This window comes from Streptopelia decaocto, assembly GCF_964273445.1.
Source record: "Streptopelia decaocto genome assembly, chromosome: 26".
NCBI classification, from domain to species: Eukaryota; Metazoa; Chordata; class Aves; order Columbiformes; family Columbidae; genus Streptopelia; species Streptopelia decaocto.
Window position 1 is genome coordinate 1,779,686 of NC_138681.1, and position 23,772 is coordinate 1,803,457.

A 23,772-nucleotide genomic window follows, 5' to 3' on the forward strand; every position below is an offset into this window, starting at 1 on the left:
AAAATACCTGGGAAACAACAGACTAATACTTATCAGGGCGAGTTTAGCAGAATCCAAGCTTTGAGAGCTACGTTTCTGCTGCGTTTCTGTCCCGCCGAGTTGGGAAAGCTGAATATTCTCCTGTTTTTATCCCGTCCCCGCGCAGCCCCGGCCGCGCTGGATCCTCCCCTTGGCACGGGCTCCAGGTCCAGCCCCCTCGCTGCTCTATAAATCACCCTCCGGCGCCTTTTTCTGCGCAACCATCCAGCCGTCGGCCCCCAATCACCATGGGTAAGGGATCCGCTGCTCTTTGCCGCCCTTTGGACTCGTTAGTGGGGGGTTCGTTAGCGCCCGGGAAGGAGAAACGCACGGCTGAAGTTTCCCCAGCTGTTAAAAGGTTGATGTCTTTAAGCTGTTGGAACCCCCGCGGTTTTAAATAAGTGGCTTTAATGCCTTTTATCCCACCGTTAAATGTCTCTTTTAGCACCTCGGTGTTTATGATAGAAACCGAAAGACGCACTTGGACTTGGGTTGATTGTGAGCGACGCTGGGGAAGGTTCCTGGGAAACTGAGGGCTGGAATTTAACCTGTTTGTTTGTATTTTTGTGATAGGACGTGTCATTTTTAAGGACTTTCATTTTTGGACACACAGACAGGAAATGGAGGAAGGGACTGAAGGTTTTATTTGTATTAATGTCTTACTGTGTCATTTGCACGGTGGACACTTAAACTGATGTCACAGCACGGGGAAGATCGTGGACGTTGGTTAAAAATCCCTCTTATTCCACAGGCAAAACCAAGAATTCAGACTCAGCCAAAGCGAGTCTGGTTTATCAACCTGGGGCGAACGCTTCCCTCTTTGCGCTTTTATAACAGTACAAAGGAAACTATATCCATGTCGCTTTGCTTTCTAACAAACTGTAGTTCTAGTTCTGTGACCGGTTTTGTTGGTGGCGCGCGAGGATTAAGTTAAATACTGCGCCTTAAAGCGTAAAAACCAGCGCGGTGGTGACTGAGGATCGAGTCTTGGGCTGCTATTCAGTAACAGGACGGATCGGTAAAGTCCGCTTGCGTAATTTCTTGCTGGGAAAGAGTTAATTCCTGGAGGAACGTGCTGCTTTTGGCTCTGCAAGACCTGTGTCTTATCATGCCTGGAGTCCAGGTGATAAAACAATTGATTCTTTTCCCATTTGTGTGTTGGGTTCAGCAGTTTAGCACGACCACACCTTGACTTCTCAGGGCTCCTGATTCCCCAGGCTCTGCAAAAAGCCCAGGTCGGGCTTATTCCACGTCAACTTCAGCTCTCAACAGAGGTGCCTCATTTATTTCTTCATGAAGAGGCTGAAGATTTCTACTGTAAAACCCCACAAATAAAAAGCAGAGTCTTTCCTGCTGTTAAACCCAAACTATCAAACTATTAGGCCCCTCAGTTCCAGCAGGACAGGGAACTGCTGGAGAGAGTCCAGCGCAGGGCAACAAAGATGCTGCAGGGAGTGGAGCATCTCCCGTGTGAGGAAAGGCTGAGGGAGCTGGGGCTCTGGAGCTGGACAAGAGGAGCCTGAGGGGGGACTCATTGCTGGGGATCAAGATGGAAAGGGGCAGTGTCAGGAGGATGGAGCCAGGCTCTGCTGGTGACAACCAGGGACAGGACAAGGGGCAATGGGTGCAAACTGCAACACAGGAGGTTCCGCTGGAAGATGAGAAGCAACTTGTTGGGGTGAGGGTGGCAGAGCCTGGCCCAGGCTGCCCAGGGAGGGTGTGGAGTCTCCTTCTCTGCAGACATTCCAACCCCTGGACACCTTCCTGTGGAACCTCAGCTGGGTGTTCCTGCTCCGGGGGGATTGCACTGGATGAGCTTTCCAGGGCCCTTCAACCCCTCACATTCTGTCATTCTGTGATCAAGGAATCCCTCGGTGTGAATTTACTCCGAAACTGCGCTTTATGTTTTTTTACAACCTGTCATAAACCTATAAACCTCATTATCCAGGCTGAACATAGTTGGAGAATGGCTGTAGGCAGCAGTGACAGAAGGAACAGGGATGTTTTTGTCGGCTCTTGGTGTGTATGTACAGATAACCGCACAGGAGCGAGGGGGATCAGCCTCACGGTGGCTTCATTTGTGCAAAAAGGAAAACGGTGCGATGAACAGTGAGAGCCAAACGTGAATATTCACCCCGTAAAATCCACCCGTGAGCTGTTGGTGATGGAGGAACGGCCGTGGATTTGGGAAGACGAAGGCGGATGGGAAGAGAATTTACGTGCAACGCTGGCAGACGCACAGTGGAACAAAGATCTTGATGCTTTTAGTCCTTGCTGGTATTTCCAAACCACGTTTTGCGTCCTGGTGTTCAAACCGCACCAGCAGCTGCCGGATCCACCATGAGCCACATGAACATTGTTAACCCTGGATTATTAACATGACAGCGTCAACATTCCCATTAACGTGTCGCTGCAAGATGGTACAAATCAACGTTTCGTGATAAAGCCGCATTTTGTGTTCACAACTGACACGGAAGGGCCTCACCCCCCCCGAAATCTTCACACAGAACAGAACAAAAGTGTTTGAACAAGGTGAGAGGGAAAGGAGGGAAGAACGTGCGTGTGAGGAGGAACAGAAAACGTTCATCATCTTGCTGGGTGTTTTCTCTGGAAAACAATTTGGCACAAATCGTCTGTTTTTCCGAGTAATCAGCAGAAAGCTGCGTTTGCGATGCTGATAAAGCCGCGATCTAACGCGCACTGAGCTCCTGCTAATTTAGGTGATTGAGAAAATTGGAAGAAAGTTTGAATTACAGCTTCGGCGTAAACAGAACAAAGCAAACCTCGTATTTTGTGTTTCTGCGTGAAAACGGTTCACAAAGAATGGGCAATTAAAGCTGAAGTGCTAAGTGACTCTTCTTGAGAAGCTGCGGAGTGTCAAGTCATGGGATGGCTCAGCCGCTCCGGCGCCAGAACGGCGGAGAATTCGCTCCAGTTTAACCCAAAAACATGCAACAGGTTGTACCTGCCCCTCAGACCAACATTTCAGGGTCAGATTTCCCTAATTTTAGCCAACAAGCCTTAATTCCAGCCAACAATGTATTGATGCAACCCTGACGCATCTATTGGCCGTGTTAGGGTAGAAATCAGAGATTTGACTCCTTTCTTTTTCTCTCCAATCAGCAAAATGCGGAGCCTGCGGTCCAGGATACGCGACTCCTCTGGATGCCATGAAAGGCAAGTGTTGTAACATCTTTTCTAAATCCAAGCCAACCAGGAACTGGTTTTAAATTAGGCGAAGACTAAGACGCCTTCCAGAGCGGCTCGTTAGTCAGCAAAGCCAAGGAGACTTTAAATACCCGAAGAGATTTGATTTCATTTTGCACACTGGGCTCATGAGCTCTGTTACATTAAACCACAGGGACTTTGGGTTCAGACTTATAGTTTTAATAGTGTCCAAACTTCACCTCGAGGCCTCTGATATGTTTTAAAAGCCTTCATTTTATAGCTTGGAAATGCAAATACTGAGGAGAAATCCCAGCTTAACAGAGAGGTGAAATCTGGGGAAGGTGAACTGCAGGTTTTGGTCAAAATTGGGCGCGTTCAATGAGATTTGTGTGTTGCAAGGGCCGCGGGAGGAGATCGTGTACCTGCCCTGCATCTACCGGAACACGGGCGTCGAGAAGCCCGACTACCTGGCCACGGTGGACGTCGACCCCAAATCTCCGCACTATTGCCAGGTACCCGCGTGTCGAACCTCGAGAGACACTGAAGCATTTTGGTGCTTCGTATCGTTATTCGGTGTCTCCTTAGAGTCTTGTAAAGCTTTGGATTAAGTGTATAGTGTAGAGCATGTATAGAATCGTGACGTCCAACTTTCTTCTCCCACTCTGCAGCTTCAGCTCTGTGTGTCTCAGGCTGAATCTGCTCCCTGAATAACAAACAGCAGGTTCCTTCTGCTCTTTATTAATTGATGCTCCCACACAAAGACCTGTCTCTTTGCCTAGGGGGGAATAAAGCTCGAGTAGACTGAATCTTAAGCCCGGCTCTGGCTTTGCAGGTGATCCACCGCCTGCCCATGCCCAATCTGAAGGACGAGCTCCATCACTCCGGCTGGAACGCCTGCAGCAGCTGCTTCGGGGACGCCACCAAGAGCAGAAACCGCCTCATTCTCCCCAGTCTCATCTCCTCTCGGGTTTACGTGGTGGACGTGGGAACAGACGCGCGAGCTCCCCGGATCCATAAGGTCAGTTTAGGTGACTTGAAGCTGGCTTTTTATTTCTGAGGTTTTGAGCAGGATAGGAGAGCCGGAACAGTTAGGAAAACTTTGGTCAAACATGTGGGAGTTTGGAAATTCCTGCAGTTTATTGATAAAATAAACTGACTGTGGAACGTGAGGGAACTGGTAAGTGGTTTTTGTGCCAACACACCTGCCTGCAAACAATCTCATTCAAAATCTTTCCGTTTCGAGTTCTGCAGAACCTCTCCAGCCTTTAACTATTAATGCAGCGGAATAAAACCCCTCAAGGGCTCTGCTCATAGAGTGAATTTTCATTCAAGCCTCAAAGCCTTTTATTTTCCCCTCTGAGCTGCTGGTGCTCCAATGAGGGTTGATGTCTGAATATCGCACACGTGGTGTTTCTGCCGCTGCTACTAATTAACACAAATGCAGACGTCGGTGTCTCGCTGGTGCACGAATTCGCTTCGAACCATTCACCTCTTGCTGTTTATATCTTGACGAACAAATCAATGTTGCAGTGCAGAGGAGAAAGGTGGAACTGGCGTCCTGCGTCACCGTTGCGTTATCTCATTGTATGAACAGATCGTTGAGCCGGTGGAGTTGTTCTGGAAGGGGAACGTGGCTCATCCTCACACCTCACACTGTCTGGGCAGCGGTGACATCTTAATCAGCTGCTTGGGAGACCCTGCTGGCAACGGAAAAGGTATTAAACCCCTTTGAGAGAACTATTCGTGCTCCCAAAGTAAAGGCTGAGACACTTATAAGAGCTTCCCGTTCTTCTGCGCGCACAACATTCCAGCAGCTGGTTAATTCACCGTAGAATAAATACTTGAGTGACCAGGTGAGCTGTGTGGTCTTTGCCAACCCAAATCCCCTTTGTCTCGTTGTCTCACAAAAATTCAAGCTTTACAGCACCTCTGGATTGCATTTGCTATTGAAACCTTTAGAAGGATTCTTGCATGTAAATTGTGTTACCTGCTGTGTTACAAAACATACAAGCTCTTGGAAGAAATGTGCTTCAGGTGGCAAGTGGGGAATCTGCTCCTCTTCATGGGGTTTTTCTCTTCTGGATGGCGGGCAAACGTGTCCTTGAATAGATGCACATTATGTACGTAATTCAAAGTGACCAGCAGAGAAAACCAGAGGCGACTCCTCCAGGGTCTTCTCTAAGACATCCCTTAATTGAAACATACTCTAGGAGGGGCTAATGGATTTATCGGAACGACTTGAGTAGAAACAGAGCTAACGGAAGCTTAAAAAAATCATGATGGTGTGATAAAGTTCTTTAAAAATCCAGCTTTCCTGTGCTTTAGTCCAAGAGAATCACAGAATTCTGCTCACGCGCTGGGTTGCGTTTTACAGCGTGTTTCGAACATTTAAATATTGTGAATGTGATTTAAAGCTGTGTGGATGTCTTATAACACTTGTGGGGTTGTTTTTCTATCAGGTGGTTTTATTTTGCTGGATGGAGAGACCTTTGAAGTGAAAGGGAATTGGGAGAAAGGGGACAAGGTGCCGCCCCTGGGTTATGATTTCTGGTACCAGCCGCGCCACAACGTCCTCGTCAGCACCGAGTGGGGAGTGCCGAAGGTCCTGGCAGATGGATTCAACCCCGCCGACGTCGAGAGAGGTGAGGGAGCGTTTGCTTCAACTCTCCCGAGTGATTCTTCATCGCAATAACATCTGATTTGTGTCCGTCCCGACCCTTCAGGGCATTACGGCCGCCACATCAACGTGTGGGACTGGAGCTCCCGCACCCTCGTCCAGGCCATCGACCTGGGGAAGGGCTCCATCCCCCTGGAGATTCGCTTCCTGCACGACCCGGCCGCCGCAGAGGGGTTTGTGGGGTGCGCTCTGAGCGGCGCCGTGCATCGCTTCTACAAGACCGAGGTGAGTCGGGGCGCCACGGCAGACACAGGAGCTCAGCCCTCATCTCAGAAACCTGCTGATACCGAGGGAATAGTAGCTCTTAATTCCAGTCTAATTCTAGCCAAGCTTTAACACTGCGCCGGAGAGCAAACCTAACACCAGCATGCGCACGAGCCAGGGGTAACTGATTAAGCAGAGCGACAGTCTCTTCCAACCGAAATAGATTCTATGGTTGTACAGTTGTAGAGGGTGAGCTGCGGACAGGCAGCACCCAAGCTGAAGGAGATCTGCAGGGTTTGGTTCTGCTGCCGTTACTGCGGTCGGAGATGTTGTTGTGTAGTTTAATCATTAATGTTCTTGCTGGCCTCACCCCTTTGCAGCCTGCGTGTCACCTCTGGACGGGACCTATTCACCACACAGCCCTGTTTGCTTCTCCCCCCTCTGTCAGGCGCGGCCGAGCCATCGCGGCTCACGCCGCGGCGATAATAACGCTGTGTTCTCTCCTGCGCCTTCCGCAGAAAGGGGACTGGGCGGCGGAGAAGGTGATTGAAGTCCCCAGCAAGAAGGTGCGAGGATGGCTCCTCCCGGACATGCCAGGTTAGTGCGTTTGGGGAAGAAACGGGGTGTTGTCCTTGGCTATTCCCTGCTCCGGCGTCGCTTTTTGCAAACACATCCCTCATAAAATACTACAACACATTTCTGTTTGAGTTCTTTGTGCGACGCTTCTGATGTGACGACATCAACCTGGAGATTTCTCCATAAAAATACCTGGAGTTTGGGTCCTTCAGCGAGAGCTCGTGGTGTTCAGGGTCAGTCCCAGGAACACGGGTGGTTCATTGGGTTTCCAGGGATGATTGTGGTTGTTCAGCCCATATCTTAACATATTTTCCTGAGGCTACTGCGTCTAGAATTTTGAAAGGTAACAACCGGCTTGTGGTTTTGTTTGGTGCTGGTCCCGTTTCCTCACTTTGTTACTGAATATTTCCGTCAAGGTCTGATCACCGACATCCTCATCTCGCTGGACGACAGGTTCCTGTATTTCAGCAACTGGTTACACGGGGACGTGCGCCAGTACGACATCTCCGACACCCGCCGGCCGCGCCTGGTGGGACAGGTGAGGAGAAAACACCCGTTCACTGCGGCTCTAGAATTATCCTGTTCCTTTGAGAGCCAACACCTTTTCTGACTCTCCCTTGGCTGCAGGTGTTTGTGGGGGGCAGCATCACCAAAGGGGGACCCGTGACCGTGCTGGATGACAAGGAACTGCAGTGTCAACCGGAGCCTTTTGTCATCCAGGTGAGTTTTCCAGACACACGATTAATCCATTTTGAAATATCCTTTGCTTCTCTTTTCTGTGGCATTTCTGGTTTTCAGCCTCATCTTGAGCGCCTTGTTCTCTGCTGCAATTTCAGGGGAAGAAGGTGCCGGGTGGACCTCAGATGATCCAGCTCAGCTTGGACGGGAGGAGATTGTACGTCAGCACCTCCCTCTACAGCGGCTGGGACAAGCAGTTCTACCCGGATCTTGTCAGGTAAGAAACCTTTGGGTTGTCTTTGCGTGCGTCTGCTTGACTTTATATTTGTGGGAATGAAGGGAGATGATTTTCCAGATGGCCACGGGAGGGCAGAGCGCAGCCTCCCAGTTCATCTCAGCACCAATTAATGTCAGTTTTCACTCGTTCATCCCTAATTTGAGGCCGCAGGTTCCACCAAGGCGATGTGATTCACTTTGAGACCCACAAAACCCCAATTTCAATCCAGGGTTCTTTCCGTTTGACGTTAAACGGAGACAAATCCCGCCCGAATGTGCAACGACGAGGAATCCTCTTCCCAATTTCTGTTCTCTTGGCCCTTTTTCAGGGAAGGCTCCGTGATGCTGCAGATCGATGTGGACACGGAAAGAGGCGGATTGAAAGTGAATCAAAACTTCCTGGTGGATTTCGGGAAGGAACCTGACGGGCCCGTCCTGGCCCATGAGATTCGTTACCCTGGCGGAGACTGTAGCTCTGATATCTGGGTTTAATCATTAATGGAGCTTTTTTGGTGATGGAGACACTGTTCTTAAACACGACAACCCCATCAGCAGGATCATTCCATGGGCTTGGGGCCAAAAGGCTTCATTTGCTCATAAAGCCCTTGGTGCTTTGCATGGCATAAAAATCACACGCATCTCATCCATAGCCACATGTTTCTAGAGCCGCGTTATATTTTAACACACGGGCACCGATGTTATAAAAAAAAATCAACTATAAAATTGTTCTTCAACTCAGGTTTGGTATTTTTTAGCATTTCAGCATTTTCTGTTATAAAGAATATAAAATGTAGGGTCATTTCAGAAAACAACCTGCGGATGATCTTGCGAGTGGCCACAGGAGGGCACAGCTGAACCTTTCCTGCTCTTCACTCCTGGATTGTTAATTTGAGGTGGCAGATTAATTGATGTTTCTGCTCCCAGGTCACACCCAAAAGGAGCAGATGTGTTTATATAAAAAAGAGAATATTTGGGGTGTTTTCAACAAGCAGGAGAGGCAGCAAGATCTGTTGTAAGCTGGGAAGGTTGTAGAATGGAGAAGTTGGTGTTTAATTGAAGCCGGAGCAGTTGGGGTGAGAGTCACCATTAAAAGAAATAGATGTTTTGGGGCTTTTGCCTTGAGATCTCCAGTCTGGTGAAGAGTGAACTGTTGAGTTGAGGAGTGGGGAAGTGCCTTGAGATATGCAGAGGAGTCTAAAATGGGTCCTGGGGCTTGGGGTGTGGGTGGGAGATGCCCCTGCGCTTCAATTAGCAAATTGAAATTAATTAGCAAACCCCACAGCTGTGTTTGGTGAAAGGTGCCAAAGAGGATTGACCAACAAACTCTGGGAATGAGTGGGAGACTAACGAGCTGCTTAATTAGCAGGTGCAAGGTGATATGCACACGGTGATGGCAAGAGCACAACAGCACCGACGTCGCGGCAAAGCAGCACCGAGCAAACATGGGGGATGGAGCTGGAGCGGCTCCAGGTGCGTTCTGTCCGGCCTTTGCGTATCTTAAAGTCAGCCCCCCAAAAAGCCCACAGTTGCTTTGGGTGATACCAACGCAATGGTGCTTTGAGAGGACGGGTTTGGTTGGGGCAGAAGCAGCACAAATAGCTGCCAAGTTTCCCTATAAAATACACAAAAGAGAACAAGCAAAGCAAACAAGTGCCAGACTCTTGCTGGAGGACCTGGAGGCATCTGGCACAACCAGGGTCCTGCCGGAGGGATCTGCAGAGCCCTAAGCGGCTCGTTCCCCATGGCCAGTGTTTGGTGGCCCCAAAACCAGCCTGAAAGGCTGCGCTGAAATGAGACACGGGAAGGTGCAGCTGATGCACAGAACACTTTTATTGGTGTTTGAAGCAGAACACAAAGCAAAGTAGCATCAGGGAACAGGCCCCTCTCTCCACCATCCTGCACCTCGTGCTCCTCGGCCGTGTCTCGGTCGCCCCGAGCCGGGAGCAGCCGCCGAGAGCTCGTGCCGGGGGAAGAGGCTCCAGGAAGGACCCGGTTCCGGAGTGGGAGCTCGGCTGCCCTTGGCCTCGCTGTGCCCCAGCGTCCTTGTCACCGCTCCGCTGACCCAACCCCAGCTCATGTTAGCAGAACCCGAGACCCCAGACCCAATTACCCCGCACTCAACGGCCACGCAGTGGAAGAGTGAGGAGGAGGGAACCTGGCTGGCACGCTTAGTAAAAGACCTCGGTGGTGGCGTCTCCGCAAGGGAAGTGGATGTCCTTGGCCAGGCATGGCCCGCAGGGCTCCTTTCCGAAATCCACCAGGAAGTCCTTGTTCACGGTCAGGCCTCCTCTCTCGGTGTCCACATCGATCAGCACCATGACGGCGCCTTCCCTGCCGGGGGACACGAGCATGGCCGCTCCAGCCCAGCACACGGCGGGAGGTGCCGGAGCAGGGACATGGCTCCCGGAGACCCGCGGTGGCTCCAGCCCCGTCAGCCTGAGCCCCCGACACTCTCACCGGCAAAGCCCCGGCCCTGCAGCTCCGCGCCGGCTCAGCCTGAGCCGCTGGGACTCACCTGCCCGGGAGGTTCCACCCCAGGGAGCCGTGGGGACAACGTCCGGACAACCTGTCCCCCCACAACCCCGGCCAGGCCCTTGTCCCCCCAGCCCGGGCGCCGATCCCGTCCCCGGCCGTGCCCCAGAGGCCCCTTTGCCCCAAGCCCTCCTCACCGGACCATGTCGGGGTAGAACTGCCTGTCCCAGGCGCTGTATAAGGAGGTGGTGGCGTACAGCCTCTTGCCGTCCCGGCTGAGCTGCAAGCGGGCGGGGCCGCCGTACACCCTGCGGCACTGCAGGCAGAGCGGGGCTGTCAGCGCTGGCACCGGGCGCCGAGCCCCGTGGGCACCGCAATGGAGCCGCAGCCCCGAGCCCGGGCAGCCCCAGCCCAGCTGCGCTCACCTTGATCACCAAGGGCTCGGGCTGGCACTTCAGCTCCTCGTCCCGGCACACGGCCACGGGCCCACAGCGCACGATGCTGCCTCCCACGAACACCTGCGAGCGGGACAGAGGGGCCATGGCACCCGGTCCTGCGCAGGGACCCGGCGCTGCCGGCCCTGCTGCCCCCGCCTCACCTGTCCCACCAGCCGGGGCTTGCAGCCCCTGGTCAGCTCGTACTGGCGGACGTCTCCGTGCCACCAGTTGCTGACGTACAGGAACCGGTCATCCGGGGAGATGACGATGTCCACGATGAAGGCTGCGGCACAGAACAAGCAGCTCCAGAGCTGCCCCGGGGCGGCGGCTCCAGCTCGGGGGGTGCGCAGCCCCCAGCCCCTCCCAGCAGCCCCCTCGGGTCCCCCCACACAGGGTGCCACTGCGGCCACACCAACCTGGCATCCTGGGCATGATCCAGCCCGTCACCTCCTTGTCCGGGATGCGAATCACCTCTTCCACCTCCCAGCAGTCTCTCTGCACGGGGAACACGGGCAGCGCGGGCTGAGCCCCCTCTGTGCCCCCCAACCCGTCCTGCCACCCCCCGCTGGCCCCAGGCCGGTTCCCCCGCTCGCGCAGACACTCGCCTGGCACTTGTAGAAGCGGTAGATGGTGCCGCTCAGGGCGCAGCTGACGTAGCCCTCGGCAGCGTTACGGTTGTGCAGGAATTTCACGCTCAGGGGCAGGGAGTCCTCCCCCAGGTCGATGCACTGGATGACCCTGCGGCACGACAAGTTCCACACGTAGATGTTGCGCCCGATGATCCCTGGGGAAAAGGGAAACTGAGTCTCGAGAGGGGAATCTGCCCACGGGGACTCATCGCTCCCCAAAGCGCCCGCACACGGGGACGGTCACGGCATTGACCAGCCAGAACGGGCAGAGAAACGGCAGCGGATTGGGAGCAGCGGGAGAGACGAGGAGCCGCTCCTCCCATCCCACCCCACGGGGGTTCTGGCTCAGCACCCCGGTTCCCTCACCTTTCTTGAGGTCGTCAGGGCAGAACCCGTATCCCGCAATTTTGGGGGCGATTCCCGATGTGCTGATCAGGACGTCGAGGCACGGCTGGATCCAGAACTGGTACCCGGCCGCGGGGGACTCGCAGTCATTTTCCCAGTTCCCCTTCAGCTCATAGTTGTGTCCATCCAGCACCACAAACCCACCTGCCGCACAAAAGGGGACGCGTGACAAACCGCAGGCTGCGCCGCCAGCCCGGTCCGTGTGTCCGGGGGGCCACTGGGGACAAAGCACCTTTGGAGTTGCCGGCCGCGTCTCCCACGTTGGCAATCAGGACGTCACCGCACGGCAGCTGGCGGGGGACGTTGAGGTAGCCCTTGTCACACGACCAGAAGACACACTCGGGTGCGATGATCTGCAAAAGGGACACACGGCGCTCAGGCTCCTGCCCCTTCCTCCCTCCCCGGCACAGTTTGCCAGCGCAGGTCTCGCACCGTCCCCAGCACCCGCAGCGGTTTTGTCCCCGAGAGACCCACATGCTGGGGCTGCTCCCTCTGCACAACACCAAGAGCAGCGACCCCGACTCCAACAGCCCCTCTGTCCCCTCCCGGCCATGGGACACGGGGTGTGCGCGACTTCCAGCCACCAGAACAGAGACAGGACGGCGAGGACGCTCGGAGCCTCCTCGGCTGGGAGGGACAGAGGGACCCGTGTCCCAGCTCCAGAGCGCTGAGAGGAGACGGACAGAGAACCTTCGACCCGGGATGGCCCCAGAAGCACCAGTTCCCAACTCCTTCCCAGGAGCTCATCACCAAGTCCCCCCGGCATACCTTGCACACCCGGGGAGTGTGGCACCGGGACCCCACATCCACCACGTAAATGCGGGAAGAAATGAAACCGGGCACAATCAGCTTGTTCCATCGCGTGTCAGCATTGTCGGGGCAGACGCAGACAGTGATCCAGCCCGCTGAATGCAGCTCGTCTCCAATGTTGGGCATGAACAGGCGGTGGATCACCTAGGCGGTCAAGGCAGAGTTAGGCTGGGCTGAGGGCTCAGGGCACACGGGGACCCTTGAGCAATGGACGGCTGGGCTCAGATCCACCCCTGTGCTGGGGACAACCCGCCCTGCAGCTTCAGAGCCGGGAAATGCCGGTTTCCCACGCGGGTGGCCCCAGGTTGGCCCAGAGCACAACAGAACGGCTCCGAAACGGCAGCACGAGAGCAAGAGCTGCAAGTCGGCAAATTGCTGCAGCTCTGAAGCCCCGACTCAGCGGGAGCATCACCCTGCGGAGCAGCACCCACGGGTGACCCCGAGCCCCAGAGCTCCCGGGCAGCACCGAGACACTCTGGAAGTGAGTTGGGAAGTGAGTTGGAGCCGCCCCATCCCCGGGACAGCGAGAGGGGATGATCAGCCAGAGCCGGCACCCAGAGCAGAGCGGGACACGCGGGGGACACGCGGAGCCGGCAGCGGGTCCCCACAGCCCAGTGACAGCCGTACCTGGCCATAGCAGGGCGAGCAGGGGTCGAGGTCGATAGTGGCCAGGAAGTCAGGCTTCTCATTGCATGTATTCCTGTAGGTGCAGGTCACGTAGGCGACGTCCTCCCGAGGAACTGTAGGAGAGAAGCTGCTGTTAAACCTGCCCGGAGCCGCACAGGGCAGGAAAAGCTGCCGCAGGTTTGCTGAGGGTGCCGGGCTGGTTTTCAGGGTCCTACAAGCTCCTTCTTGCTTAGGGCATCCCGCCTGACCCCAGTTCTGACCCTGACCCGGGGCGGCAGCACAACAGCCGTGGGTCCCCACAGAGTCACCGTTTGCTCCGGTTGGAAGGGGCTCAGCAAACACGGGGGATTCCTGGTGGTCTCGCTGCCACGGAACTCCCTCCCGACCCCCCCGTGCCCTACCTGGTACACAGCACCCGCCTTTCACAACGTCCTGGCAGGTCTGGAACTGCTGGCACGGAACTTTGCATTTGTTTGCTGTGGGGAGAAGAGAAAAACATGAGCAACGGCCCCAGCCTTGGAAGGTGCCGACTCTGAAGGTTCCATCCCACCCCACGAAGCTTCTACCCCCCGGCTGCAAACAGGGACAGACAGACAGAGCTGCCCCCAACCCCACGGCAGGACAGATGGACCAGCCGGGAAACACAATGGGTTCTTGTCTGCATCAGCCCCAGCTCTGCCGTCCCGCAGTATGGAGAGGGACAAACCCGGTCCTGTGGGACTGGGTGTCACCGGGGACTGTCACCCCGTCCCCCTGGGTGTCCCCAAGGGGTCCCTGCACCCCTGTCTGATTCCAGGCAGTGGCTGCGGTGGCCACAGCATCTCTCACCCATGCTGGAGCTGCGGGTCCCTCTCCTGCGAGCGGAGCTGCTGGCGCTGGAGCTGCACTCGTGTCGGTCTCGCCGGAGCGGGGTGTCTGGGGCTACGGCTGCTCCCGGGGGACTTTATATCCCAACCCAGGGGTGGGGGGACAAGGCGAAGCTGCCCAGGGAGGAGCCGTCGCTCCCCAGCGTTTGGGAGGTGCCAGCCCAGCACCACAGTTGGTTTCCGCCTTTGCCAACCGCCAATCTGGGCCAGAAATCTGCTGTTCCGTGCAGGTCTGTTCCTCAAACGCCATCTCCCGTATCTGATCCCGGGCTCTGCTGCTCCCCAGGGGCTCCGCTGGCTCCGAGGCCTCGTGTGCCAGCCCAGGAACAAGCTCAGCGAAGCCATCGCCGTCCCCGCGCTGCTGCCGCTCCGACGTGCCGAGGCTGCAGATTCCAGGGAGGGACGGGGAGCCCAGCGAGATAATGGCCCCACCATTCACCTCCTGGCCATTACCCGCGGTGGACACGCCGAGGCCACCAAAGGCACCTCCGAAATGTGGCCCCTGAGCCACGGCACGTCCCTGGCTCGGGCTGAGCTCCAGCATCTGCTCCATGGGCACCCTGGGGCCGGCACCGGTTCCGCACAGCGCCCGGCACCAGCGTGGCCAAAATGGGAATAAACCACCCCAAAACCCTGCGGGAGCAGCAGAGCCCCCGTTCCAGGGTCTGAGGGGCTGGACAGAAGAGCTGACACCACTAGAGACCCCCAAGCACCGTGGAATGTGAACGAACATCATGTCTCGCGGCAGAGCCGCTCCATCCGTGGGCAAATGCCACGGGTGGAGTGATCACCCCACGCAGGAATGTGGGAACATCTGCCAGCGGAGAACCCCGGGAGATCCCGATCTCAGGAGCCCGTCTGTCTCACCGGGGCTGTCATTAGTGGCTCTCTGGTTCCTGTCGGCACTTTAAACGTGTGACCATGGTGCAGCACCCAGCTGAAGCCAATTCTCTAATAATTAGTATGCAATCAGGTGGGCCCTGCTGGAAAATGCTGTTTCAGGCAGTAAAAAAATGTTTGTTGGGATTTTGTTTGTTTGTGGGTTTTTTTGATTTGTTTGAGGGGTTTTGTTTGTGGGGTTTTGTTTGCTTTGGTATTTTTGTTTGTGGCTTTTGTTTGTTTGAGGGTTTTGTTTGCCTTGGGATGTTTTGTTTTTAGCTCAGGCTCGTTCTCACTCGTGCAGCAGTTTCATCCCCAGCTGGAGGATCCATCATCACCCCCACACCAGCTCCAGCACCATGGACCACAGCACAGTGCCTGGGGAAGGATGCTCAGGCCAGACTCAGGATGCAGCTCCATTTGCTGTTTGCAAGGTTGACTTTAAAATATGCAAAGGATGGACAGAACGCACCTGGGAGCCGCTCCAGCACGATCCCCCGTGTTTGCTCGGCGCTGCTTTGCCGCGACATCAGGTGCTGTTGCGCTCCTGCCGTCACCGTGCGCATGTCACCTGCACCTTCTCCTTGCACCTGCTAATTAAGCAGCTCATCAGGCTTCTACTCATTCCCGAAGTTTGCCGCTCATCCTCTTTGGCTTTCCCTGCTGACGTCTTTGGCAGCCTTCACCAAACCCGGCTGTGGGCTGTGGGGTTTGCTAATTTAATTAAATTTGCTAATTAAAGCGCAGCTCAGCGCCGCCCCAGCCAGCGTGGGGGCGGCTCCCACCGCTGCCCCAAACCCACATCCTCGGGGTTGGGGGAGTTTCAGCCGCCGGGGGATGAGACGTGACTCCAGGACCCGCCGCGGGGACACGGGCCGTGAGTCACGGTTTTGGCAGTGCAGTTTTTGCTGAATCAGCTCCTGCCTCGGCTCCTCCCGGCACCGGAGCAGCAGCCGCCACTGGGGGGGATGAGCAGGCCCTGCGGATGCTCTGCCCTAAGCCTGGCCTAAACCAGTGCCCAAGGAGCAAGCACAGGGATCAGAGTCCAGCCTGTGACACCTGGGACCGGAGTGAGTGACTTTGCTGCTGGAGGTGAGAATACAAACCAGGGACACACACGCTGAGCAGACACCTGCACGTTCCAGGTTCCACTCCAATGACTTGTTTTCCACTCCTGTGTATGAGTTTCTGGTCAGTCTCTATTCATCCCATCACGAACGTGAAGGCAGAACACCCGACACTGGCTTGTTCGACTGTCGCAGCTCCTGTGATCGGGATCTCAAGGGTTCTCTGCTGGCGGATGTTCCCACATTCCTGCGTGGGGTGATCACTCCACCCGTGGCATTTGCCCACAGGTGGAGCAGTTCTGCCATGAGACACGATGCTTGTTCATGTTCTGTGGTGCTTGGGGGGTCTCTCCCTGGGTCAGTTTGGCATTTGGTGGCAGCTGGGCCCATGGTGACCCAGGGAGGGGACCCTGATCCCAGAGCTCTTCTGTCCAGCCCCTCAGACCCTGGAACGGGGGCTCTGCTGCTCCCGCAGGGTTTTGGGGCGGTTTATTCCCGTTTTGGCCACGCTGGTGCCGGGCACTGTGTGAACTGGTGCCGGCCCCAGGGTGCCCATGGAGCAGATGCTGGAGCTCAGCCCGAGCCAGGGACGTGCTGTGGCTCAGGGGCCACATTTCGGAGGTGCCTTTGGTGGCCTCGGCGTGTCCACCGCGGGTAATGGCCAGGAGGTGAATGGTGGGGCCATTATCTCGCTGGGCTCCCCGTCCCTCCCTGGAATCTGCAGCCTCGGCACGTCGGTGCGGCAGCGGCGCGGGGACGGCGATGGCTTCGCTGAGCTTGTTCCTGGGCTGGCACATGAGGCCTCGGAGCCAGCGGAGCCCCTGGGGAGCAGCAGAGCCCGGGATCAGATACGGGAGATGGCGTTTGAGGAACAGACCTGCACGGAACAGCAGATTTCTGGCCCAGATTGGCAGTTGGCAAAGGCGGAAACCAACTGTGGTGCTGGGCTGGCACCTCCCAAACGCTGGGGAGCGACGGCTCCTCCCTGGGCAGCTTCGCCTTGTCCCCCCACCCCTGGGTTGGGATATAAAGTCCCCCGGGAGCAGCCGTAGCCCCAGACACCCCGCTCCGGCGAGACCGACACGAGTGCAGCTCCAGCGCCAGCAGCTCCGCTCGCAGGAGAGGGACCCGCAGCTCCAGCATGGGTGAGAGATGCTGTGGCCACCGCAGCCACTGCCTGGAATCAGACAGGGGTGCAGGGACCCCTTGGGGACACCCAGGGGGACCGGGTGACAGTCCCCGGTGACACCCAGTCCCACGGGGACCAGGGGTGACAGTCCCTGGTGACACCGAGTCCCACAGGACCGGGTTTGTCCCTCTCCGTACTGCGGGACGGCAGAGCTGGGGCTGATGCAGACAAGAACCCATTGTGTTTCCCGGCTGGTCCATCTGTCCTGCCGTGGGGTTGGGGGCAGCTCTGTCTGTCTGTCCCTGTTTGCAGCCGGGGGGTAGAAGCTTCGTGGGGTGGGATGGAACCTTCAGAATCGGCACCTTCCAAGGCCGGGGCCGTTCCTCACGTTTTTCTCTTCTCCCCACAGCAAACAAATGCAAAGTTCCGTGCCAGCAGTTCCAGACCTGCCAGGACGTTGTGAAAGGCGGGTGCTGTGTACCAGGTAGGGCACCGGGGGGTCGGGAGGGAGTTCCATGGCAGCGAGACCACCAGGAATCCCCCGTGTTTGCTGAGCCCCTTCCAACCGGAGCAAACGGTGACTCTGTGGGGACCCACGGCTGTTGTGCCGCCGCCCCTGGGTCTGGATCAGAACTGGGGTCGGGAGGTGGCCCTGAGCAATGAGGGGCTTGTAGCACCCCGAAAACCAGCCCGGCACCCTCAGCAAACCTGCGGCAGCTTTTCCTGCCCTGTGCGGCTCCGGGCAGGTTTAACAGCAGCTTCTCTCCTACAGTTCCTCGGGAGGAGATCGCCTACGTGACCTGCACCTACAGGAATACATGCAATGAGAAGCCTGACTTCCTGGCCACTATCGACCTCGACCCCTGCTCGCCCTGCTATGGCCAGGTACGGCTGTCACCGGGGTGTGGGGACCCGCTGCCGGCTCCGCGTGTCCCCCGCGTGTCCCGCTCTGCTCTGGGTGCCGGCTCTGGCTGATCATCCCCTCTCGCTGTCCCGGGGATGGGGCGGCTCCGACTCACTTCCCAACTCACTTCCAGAGCATCTCGGTGCTGCCCGGGAGCTCTGGGGCTCGGGGTCATCCGTGGGTGCTGCTCTGCAGGGAGATGCTCCTGCTGAGTCGGGGCTGCAGAGCTGCAGCAATTTGCCGACTTGCAGCTCTTGCTCTCGTGCTGCCGTTTCGGAGCCGTTCTGTTGTGCTCTGGGCCAACCTGGGGCCACCTGCGTGGGAAACCGGCATTTCCCGGCTCTGAAGCTGCAGGGCGGGTTGTCCCCAGCACGGGGTGGATCTGAGCCCAGCCGTCCATTGCTCAAGGGTCCCCGTGTGCCCTGAGCCCTCAGCCCAGCCTAACTCTGCCTTGACCGCCTAGGTGATCCACCGCCTGTTCATGCCCAACCTCGGGGACGAGCTGCATTCGTTTGGCTTGAGCGATCCCTGCGCCTGCCCTGAGAGTTGTGGCACGCGATGGAACAAGCTGATTCTGCCCGGTTTCATTTCTTCCCGCATTTACGTGGTGGATTTGGCATGCCAGTGCCGCGCTCCCCGGCTGTGCAAGGTATGCCGGGGGGGACCTGGTGATAAGTTCCTGGGAAGGAGTTGGGAACTGGTGCTTCTGGGGCCGTCCCGGGTCGAAGGTTCTCTGTCCGTCTCCTCTCGGCGCTCTGGAGCTGGGACACAGGTCGCTCTGTCCCTCCCAGCCAGGGAGGCTCCGAGCGTCCTCGCCGTCCTGTCTCTGTTCTGGTGGCTGGAAGTCGCGCACACCCCGTGTCCCATGGCCGGGAGGGGACAGAGGGGCTGTTGGAGTCGGGGTCACTGCTCTTGGTGTTGTGCAGAGGGAGCAGCCCCAGCATGTGGGTCTCTCGGGGACAAAACCGCTGCGGGTGCTGGGGACGGTGCGAGACCTGCGCTGGCAAACTGTGCCGGGGAGCGGGACAGGAGCGGAGCGGCGGGAGCCTGAGCGCCGTGTGTCCCTTTTGCAGATCATCGCGCCCGAGTGCGTCTTCTGGTCGTGTGACAAGGGCTACCTCAACGTCCCCCGCCAGCTGCCGTGCGGTGACGTCCTGATTGCCAACGTGGGAGACCCGGCCGGCAACTCCAAAGGTGCTTTGTCCCCAGTGACCCCGCGGACACACGGACCGGGCTGGCGGCGCAGCCTGCGGTTTGTCACGCGTCCCCTTTTGTGCGGCAGGTGGGTTTGTGGTGCTGGATGGACACAACTATGAGCTGAAGGGGAACTGGGAGAAGGACTGCGAGTCTCCCGCGGGCGGGTACCAGTTCTGGATCCAGCCGTGCCTCGACGTCCTGATCAGCACATCTGGATTTGCCCTCAATGCCGTGGGACGCGGGTTCTGCCCTGACGACCTCAAGAAAGGTGAGGGAACCGGGGTGCTGAGCCAGAACCCCCGTGGGGTGGGATGGGAGGAGCGGCTCCTCGTCTCTCCCGCTGCTCCCAATCCGCTGCCGTTTCTCTGCCCGTTCTGGCTGGTCAATGCCGTGACCGTCCCCGTGTGCGGGCGCTTTGGGGAGCGATGAGTCCCCATGGGCACATCCCCCCTCTCATGACTCAGTTTCCCTTTTCCCCAGGTGTCTTCGGGCGCAACATCTACGTGTGGAACTTGTCGTGCCGCAGGGTCACCCAGTGCATCGACCTGGGGGAGGACTCCCTGCCCCTGAGCGTGAAATTCCTGCACAACCGTAACGCTGCCGAGGGCTACGTCAGCTGCGCCCTGAGCGGCACCATCTACCGCTTCTACAAGTGCCAGGCGAGTGTCTGCGCGAGCGGGAGCCCCGGCCTGGGGCCAGCGGGGGGTGGCAGGACGGGTTGGGGGGCACAGAGGGGGCTCAGCCTGCGCTGCCCGTGTTCCCCGTGCAGAGAGACTGCTGGGAGGTGGAAGAGGTGATTCGCATCCCGGACAAGGAGGTGACGGGCTGGATCATGCCCAGGATGCCAGGTTGGTGTGGCCGCAGAGGCGCCCTGTGTGGGGGGACCCGAGGGGGCTGCTGGGAGGGGCTGGGGGCTGCGCACCCCCCGAGCTGGAGCCGCCGCCCCCGGGGCAGCTCTGGAGCCGCTTGTTCTGTGCCGCAGCCTTCATCGTGGACATCGTCATCTCCCCGGATGACCGGTTCCTGTACGTCAGCAACTGGTGGCACGGAGACGTCCGCCAGTACGAGCTGACCAGGGGCTGCAAGCCCCGGCTGGTGGGACAGGTGAGGCGGGGGCAGCAGGGCCGGCAGCGCCGGGTCCCTGGGCAGGACCGGGTGCCATGGCCCCTCTGTCCCGCTCGCAGGTGTTCGTGGGAGGCAGCATCGTGCGCTGTGGGCCCGTGGCCGTGTGCCGGGACGAGGAGCTGAAGTGCCAGCCCGAGCCCTTGGTGATCAAGGTGAGCGCAGCTGGGCTGGGGCTGCCCGGGCTCGGGGCTGCGGCTCCATTGCGGTGCCCACGGGGCTCGGCGCCCGGTGCCAGCGCTGACAGCCCCGCTCTGCCTGCAGTGCCGCAGGGTGTACGGCGGCCCCGCCCGCTTGCAGCTCAGCCGGGACGGCAAGAGGCTGTACGCCACCACCTCCTTGTACAGCGCCTGGGACAGGCAGTTCTACCCCGACATGGTCCGGTGAGGAGGGCTTGGGGCAAAGGGGCCTCTGGGGCACGGCCGGGGACGGGATCGGCGCCCGGGCTGGGGGGACAAGGGCCTGGCCGGGGTTGTGGGGGGACAGGTTGTCCCGATGTTGTCCCCACGGCTCCCTGGGGTGGAACCTCCCGGGCAGGTGAGTCCCAGCGGCTCAGGCTGGGCCGGCGCGGAGCTGCAGGGCCGGGGCTTTGCCGGTGAGAGTGTCGGGGGCTCAGGCTGACGGGGCTGGAGCCACCGCGGGTCTCCGGGAGCCGCGTCCCTGCTCCGGCACCTCCCGCCGTGTGCTGGGCTGGAGCGGCCGTGCTCGTGTCCCCCGGCAGGGAAGGCGCCGTCATGGTGCTGATCGATGTGGACACCGAGAGAGGAGGCCTGACCGTGAACAAGGACTTCCTGGTGGATTTCGGAAAGGAGCCCTGCGGGCCGTGCCTGGCTAATGCCATCCACTTCCCTTGCGGAGACGCCACCACCGAGGTCTTTAACTAAGCGCCCCAGCCAGGTTCCCTCCTCCTCGCTCTTCCACTGTGCGGCTGTTAACGAAGAGTGTGGGGTAATTGGGTCTGGGGTCTCGGGTTCTGCTAACGTGAGCTGGGGTTGGGTCAGTGGAGCGGTGACAAGGACGCTGGGGCACAGCGAGGCCAAGGGCAGCCGAGCGCCCACTCCGGAACCGGGTCCTTCCTGGAGCCTCTTCCCCCGGCACGAGCTCTCGGCGGCTGCTCCCGGCTCGGGGCGACCGAGACACGGCCGAGGAGCACGAGGTGCAGGATGGTGGAGAGAGGGGCCTGTTCCCTGACGCTGCTTTGCTTTGTGTTCTGCTTCAAACACCAATAAAAGTGTTCTGTGCATCAGCTGCACCTTCCCGTGTCTCATTTCAGCGCAGCCTTTCAGGCTGGTTTCGGGTCAGGGGTTGGAAGGGACCTGTGTGTGTACCGTGTGTGTGCTCCATGCGTGTTCCCGGTGTGCACTACGCGTGTACCGTGTGTGTGCTCCACGCGTGTGCCCCGTGCGTGTGCACGATGCGTGTGCCCTGTGAGTGTGCACGACGGGTGTGCCCCATGTGTGTGCACTATGCGTGTGCCCCATATACATACTACATGCATGTGCCCCATGTGTGTCCACTATGCGTGTGCCCCATATACATACTACACGTATGTGCCCCATGTGTGTGCCCCATATACATACTACACGCGTGTGCCCCATATACATACTACACGTATGTGCCCCATCTGTGTGCCCCATATACATACTACATGTATGTGCCCCACATGTGTGCCCCATATAGATACTACACGTATGTGCCCCATGGGTGTGCACCATATACATACTACACGTATGTGCCCCATGTGTGTGCTCCATATACATACTACACGCATGTGCCCCATGCGTGTGCACCATATACATAGTACATGCATGTGCCCCATGTGTGTGCCCCATATACATACTACACGCGTGTGCCCCATATACATACTACACGTATGTGCCCCATGTGTGTGCCCCATATACACACTACACGTATGTGCCCCATGGGTGTGCACCATATACATACTACACGTATGTGCCCCATGTGTGTGCTCCATATACATACTACACGCATGTGCCCCATGCGTGTGCACCATATACATAGTACATGCATGTGCCCCATGTGTGTGCCCCATATACATACTACACGCGTGTGCCCCATATACATACTACACGTATGTGCCCCACATGTGTGCCCCATATACATACTACACGTATGTGCCCCATGTGTGTGCCCCATATACATACTACACGTATGTGCCCCATGTGTGTGCCCCATATACATACTACACGTATGTGCCCCATGTGTGTGCCCCATATACATACTACACGCATGTGCCCCATATACATACTACACGTATGTGCCCCATGTGTGTGCCCCATATACATACTACACGCGTGTGCCCCATATACATACTACACGTATGTGCCCCATGTGTGTGCCCCATATACATACTACACGCGTGTGCCCCATATACATACTACACGTATGTGCCCCATGTGTGTGCCCCATATACATACTACACGCGTGTGCCCCATATACATACTACACGTATGTGCCCCATGTGTGTGCCCCATATACATACTACACGCGTGTGCCCCATATACATACTACATGCATGTGCCCCATGTGTGTGCCCCATATACATACTACATGCATGTGCCCCAAGCGTGTGCCCCATATACATACTACACGCGTGTGCCCCATATACATACTACACGTATGTGCCCCATGCGTGTGCACCATATACATACTACACGTATGTGCCCCATGTGTGTGCCCCATATACATACTACACGTATGTGCCCCATGGGTGTGCACCGTGCTGCCCCAGTCCCTCCCACAGCCCCGGGCGTGCGGATCCTCCCTCCACGTCCCCTCCCAAACCCTCCTCCCCATCCCGCTCCCTTTATATCCGAAGCCCCGCGGAGCCGCCTGGTTCCTCTGGACCTGCACCTTCTCCAGACCCGCATCGTCTCCCCGAACTCGCCCCTTCCTGCAGGATGCAGGCGGCTCCGGCTCCGTTCCATGTCCAGCAGGTGAGCTCCGGCTCCAGCGCAGGTAAGAATCACCATTTGCTCTCCAGAAGAAGCTTTGGGGCTATTCCCCAATCCCCCCAAACTCCTTCAGCGCTGGCTCTTGCGCTTGTGTTTCTGCAGCAGCCAGAAAACCCAAATTCCCAAGAAACGGGGGGTTGAACGTGGTGTTTTCTCCGGCTGGGAAGGGTTTATTTTCTCAGGAGATGTTTAAGGAGCCTGAGGATTCAAAGCCTCTCATTACACTCTCTCATTATTCACCTGGTGCAAAGCTGGTGCAAAGCCCGGCTTTGCCGGGGCTGGTTTTGCGGGAGTGACCTAAGGGGAAGGGAGCGGCGGGGGGCAGGGGGGGTTTCTCGGTGCTTCATGGACACATAAAATGAATAAGAATAAGAATAATGAATAAGAAACAAATAAGCAGCTGACGCAGCAAAGCGAGTCGGACACTTCAGCTGGAGCTTTTCCTCCCTCTCCTCAGGCTCCGGCGTCGGAAATGGGGAAAACGGGCCCTTTGGGCGGGGTGTTTGCTTCCTAATGAGCCTTTTTGGCTCCCCAAACCTTTCTGGGGGTCATTGGGCTGGCCGTGGGCATCCCAGGTCGCCCCAGATGTTGCCAATAACACAACCGCTCCGGCGGGGCTAACAAAGGGGCATTGAAAGCCCTCAAGTCGTCTGATT

At 57.5% G+C, this 23,772-nt stretch overlaps 3 protein-coding genes across 3 annotated transcripts; 2 read left to right on the plus strand and 1 right to left on the minus strand.

The window, feature by feature from the left end:
- Nucleotide 1: 1 nt before the first annotated feature.
- LOC309450302 (methanethiol oxidase-like) lies at nucleotides 2-8,336 on the plus strand. Its single transcript, XM_082073101.1, has 12 exons — nucleotides 2-270; nucleotides 3,142-3,195; nucleotides 3,586-3,698; nucleotides 4,019-4,204; nucleotides 4,781-4,901; nucleotides 5,646-5,828; nucleotides 5,910-6,088; nucleotides 6,586-6,664; nucleotides 7,060-7,181; nucleotides 7,271-7,363; nucleotides 7,480-7,598; nucleotides 7,927-8,336. Exons 1-12 carry the CDS (start codon nucleotides 267-269, stop codon nucleotides 8,087-8,089), a joined length of 1,416 nt encoding a protein of 471 aa, XP_081929227.1. The 5' UTR covers nucleotides 2-266; the 3' UTR covers nucleotides 8,090-8,336.
- Nucleotides 8,337-9,765: 1,429 nt separating this feature from the next.
- LOC309450398 (methanethiol oxidase-like) lies at nucleotides 9,766-14,396 on the minus strand (the record flags this gene model as incomplete). The annotated part of the gene is made up of 12 exons (XM_082073233.1): nucleotides 9,766-9,928; nucleotides 10,267-10,385; nucleotides 10,495-10,587; nucleotides 10,668-10,789; nucleotides 10,923-11,001; nucleotides 11,112-11,290; nucleotides 11,502-11,684; nucleotides 11,773-11,893; nucleotides 12,309-12,494; nucleotides 12,978-13,090; nucleotides 13,379-13,453; nucleotides 14,012-14,396. The coding sequence occupies 12 exons, from the start codon at nucleotides 14,394-14,396 to the stop codon at nucleotides 9,766-9,768; spliced, it is 1,818 nt and encodes a 605-aa protein (XP_081929359.1).
- A 1,947-nt stretch (nucleotides 14,397-16,343) lies between these two features.
- Nucleotides 16,344-21,271, plus strand: LOC309450399 (methanethiol oxidase-like; the record flags this gene model as incomplete). Its single annotated transcript, XM_082073234.1, has 12 exons — nucleotides 16,344-16,728; nucleotides 17,328-17,402; nucleotides 17,691-17,803; nucleotides 18,286-18,471; nucleotides 18,749-19,016; nucleotides 19,105-19,287; nucleotides 19,500-19,678; nucleotides 19,789-19,867; nucleotides 20,002-20,123; nucleotides 20,204-20,296; nucleotides 20,406-20,524; nucleotides 20,863-21,271. The coding sequence occupies 12 exons, from the start codon at nucleotides 16,344-16,346 to the stop codon at nucleotides 21,023-21,025; spliced, it is 1,965 nt and encodes a 654-aa protein (XP_081929360.1). The 3' UTR covers nucleotides 21,026-21,271.
- Nucleotides 21,272-23,772: the final 2,501 nt, after the last annotated feature.

Bases quoted from the DNA above. Each gene is read 5' to 3' on its own strand.
- LOC309450302 (XM_082073101.1), top strand. The intron at 6,089-6,585 runs GTGAGTCGGGGC...CGCCTTCCGCAG, and splicing joins ATCGCTTCTACAAGACCGAG to AAAGGGGACTGGGCGGCGGA. The intron at 6,665-7,059 runs GTTAGTGCGTTT...ATTTCCGTCAAG, and splicing joins GCTCCTCCCGGACATGCCAG to GTCTGATCACCGACATCCTC.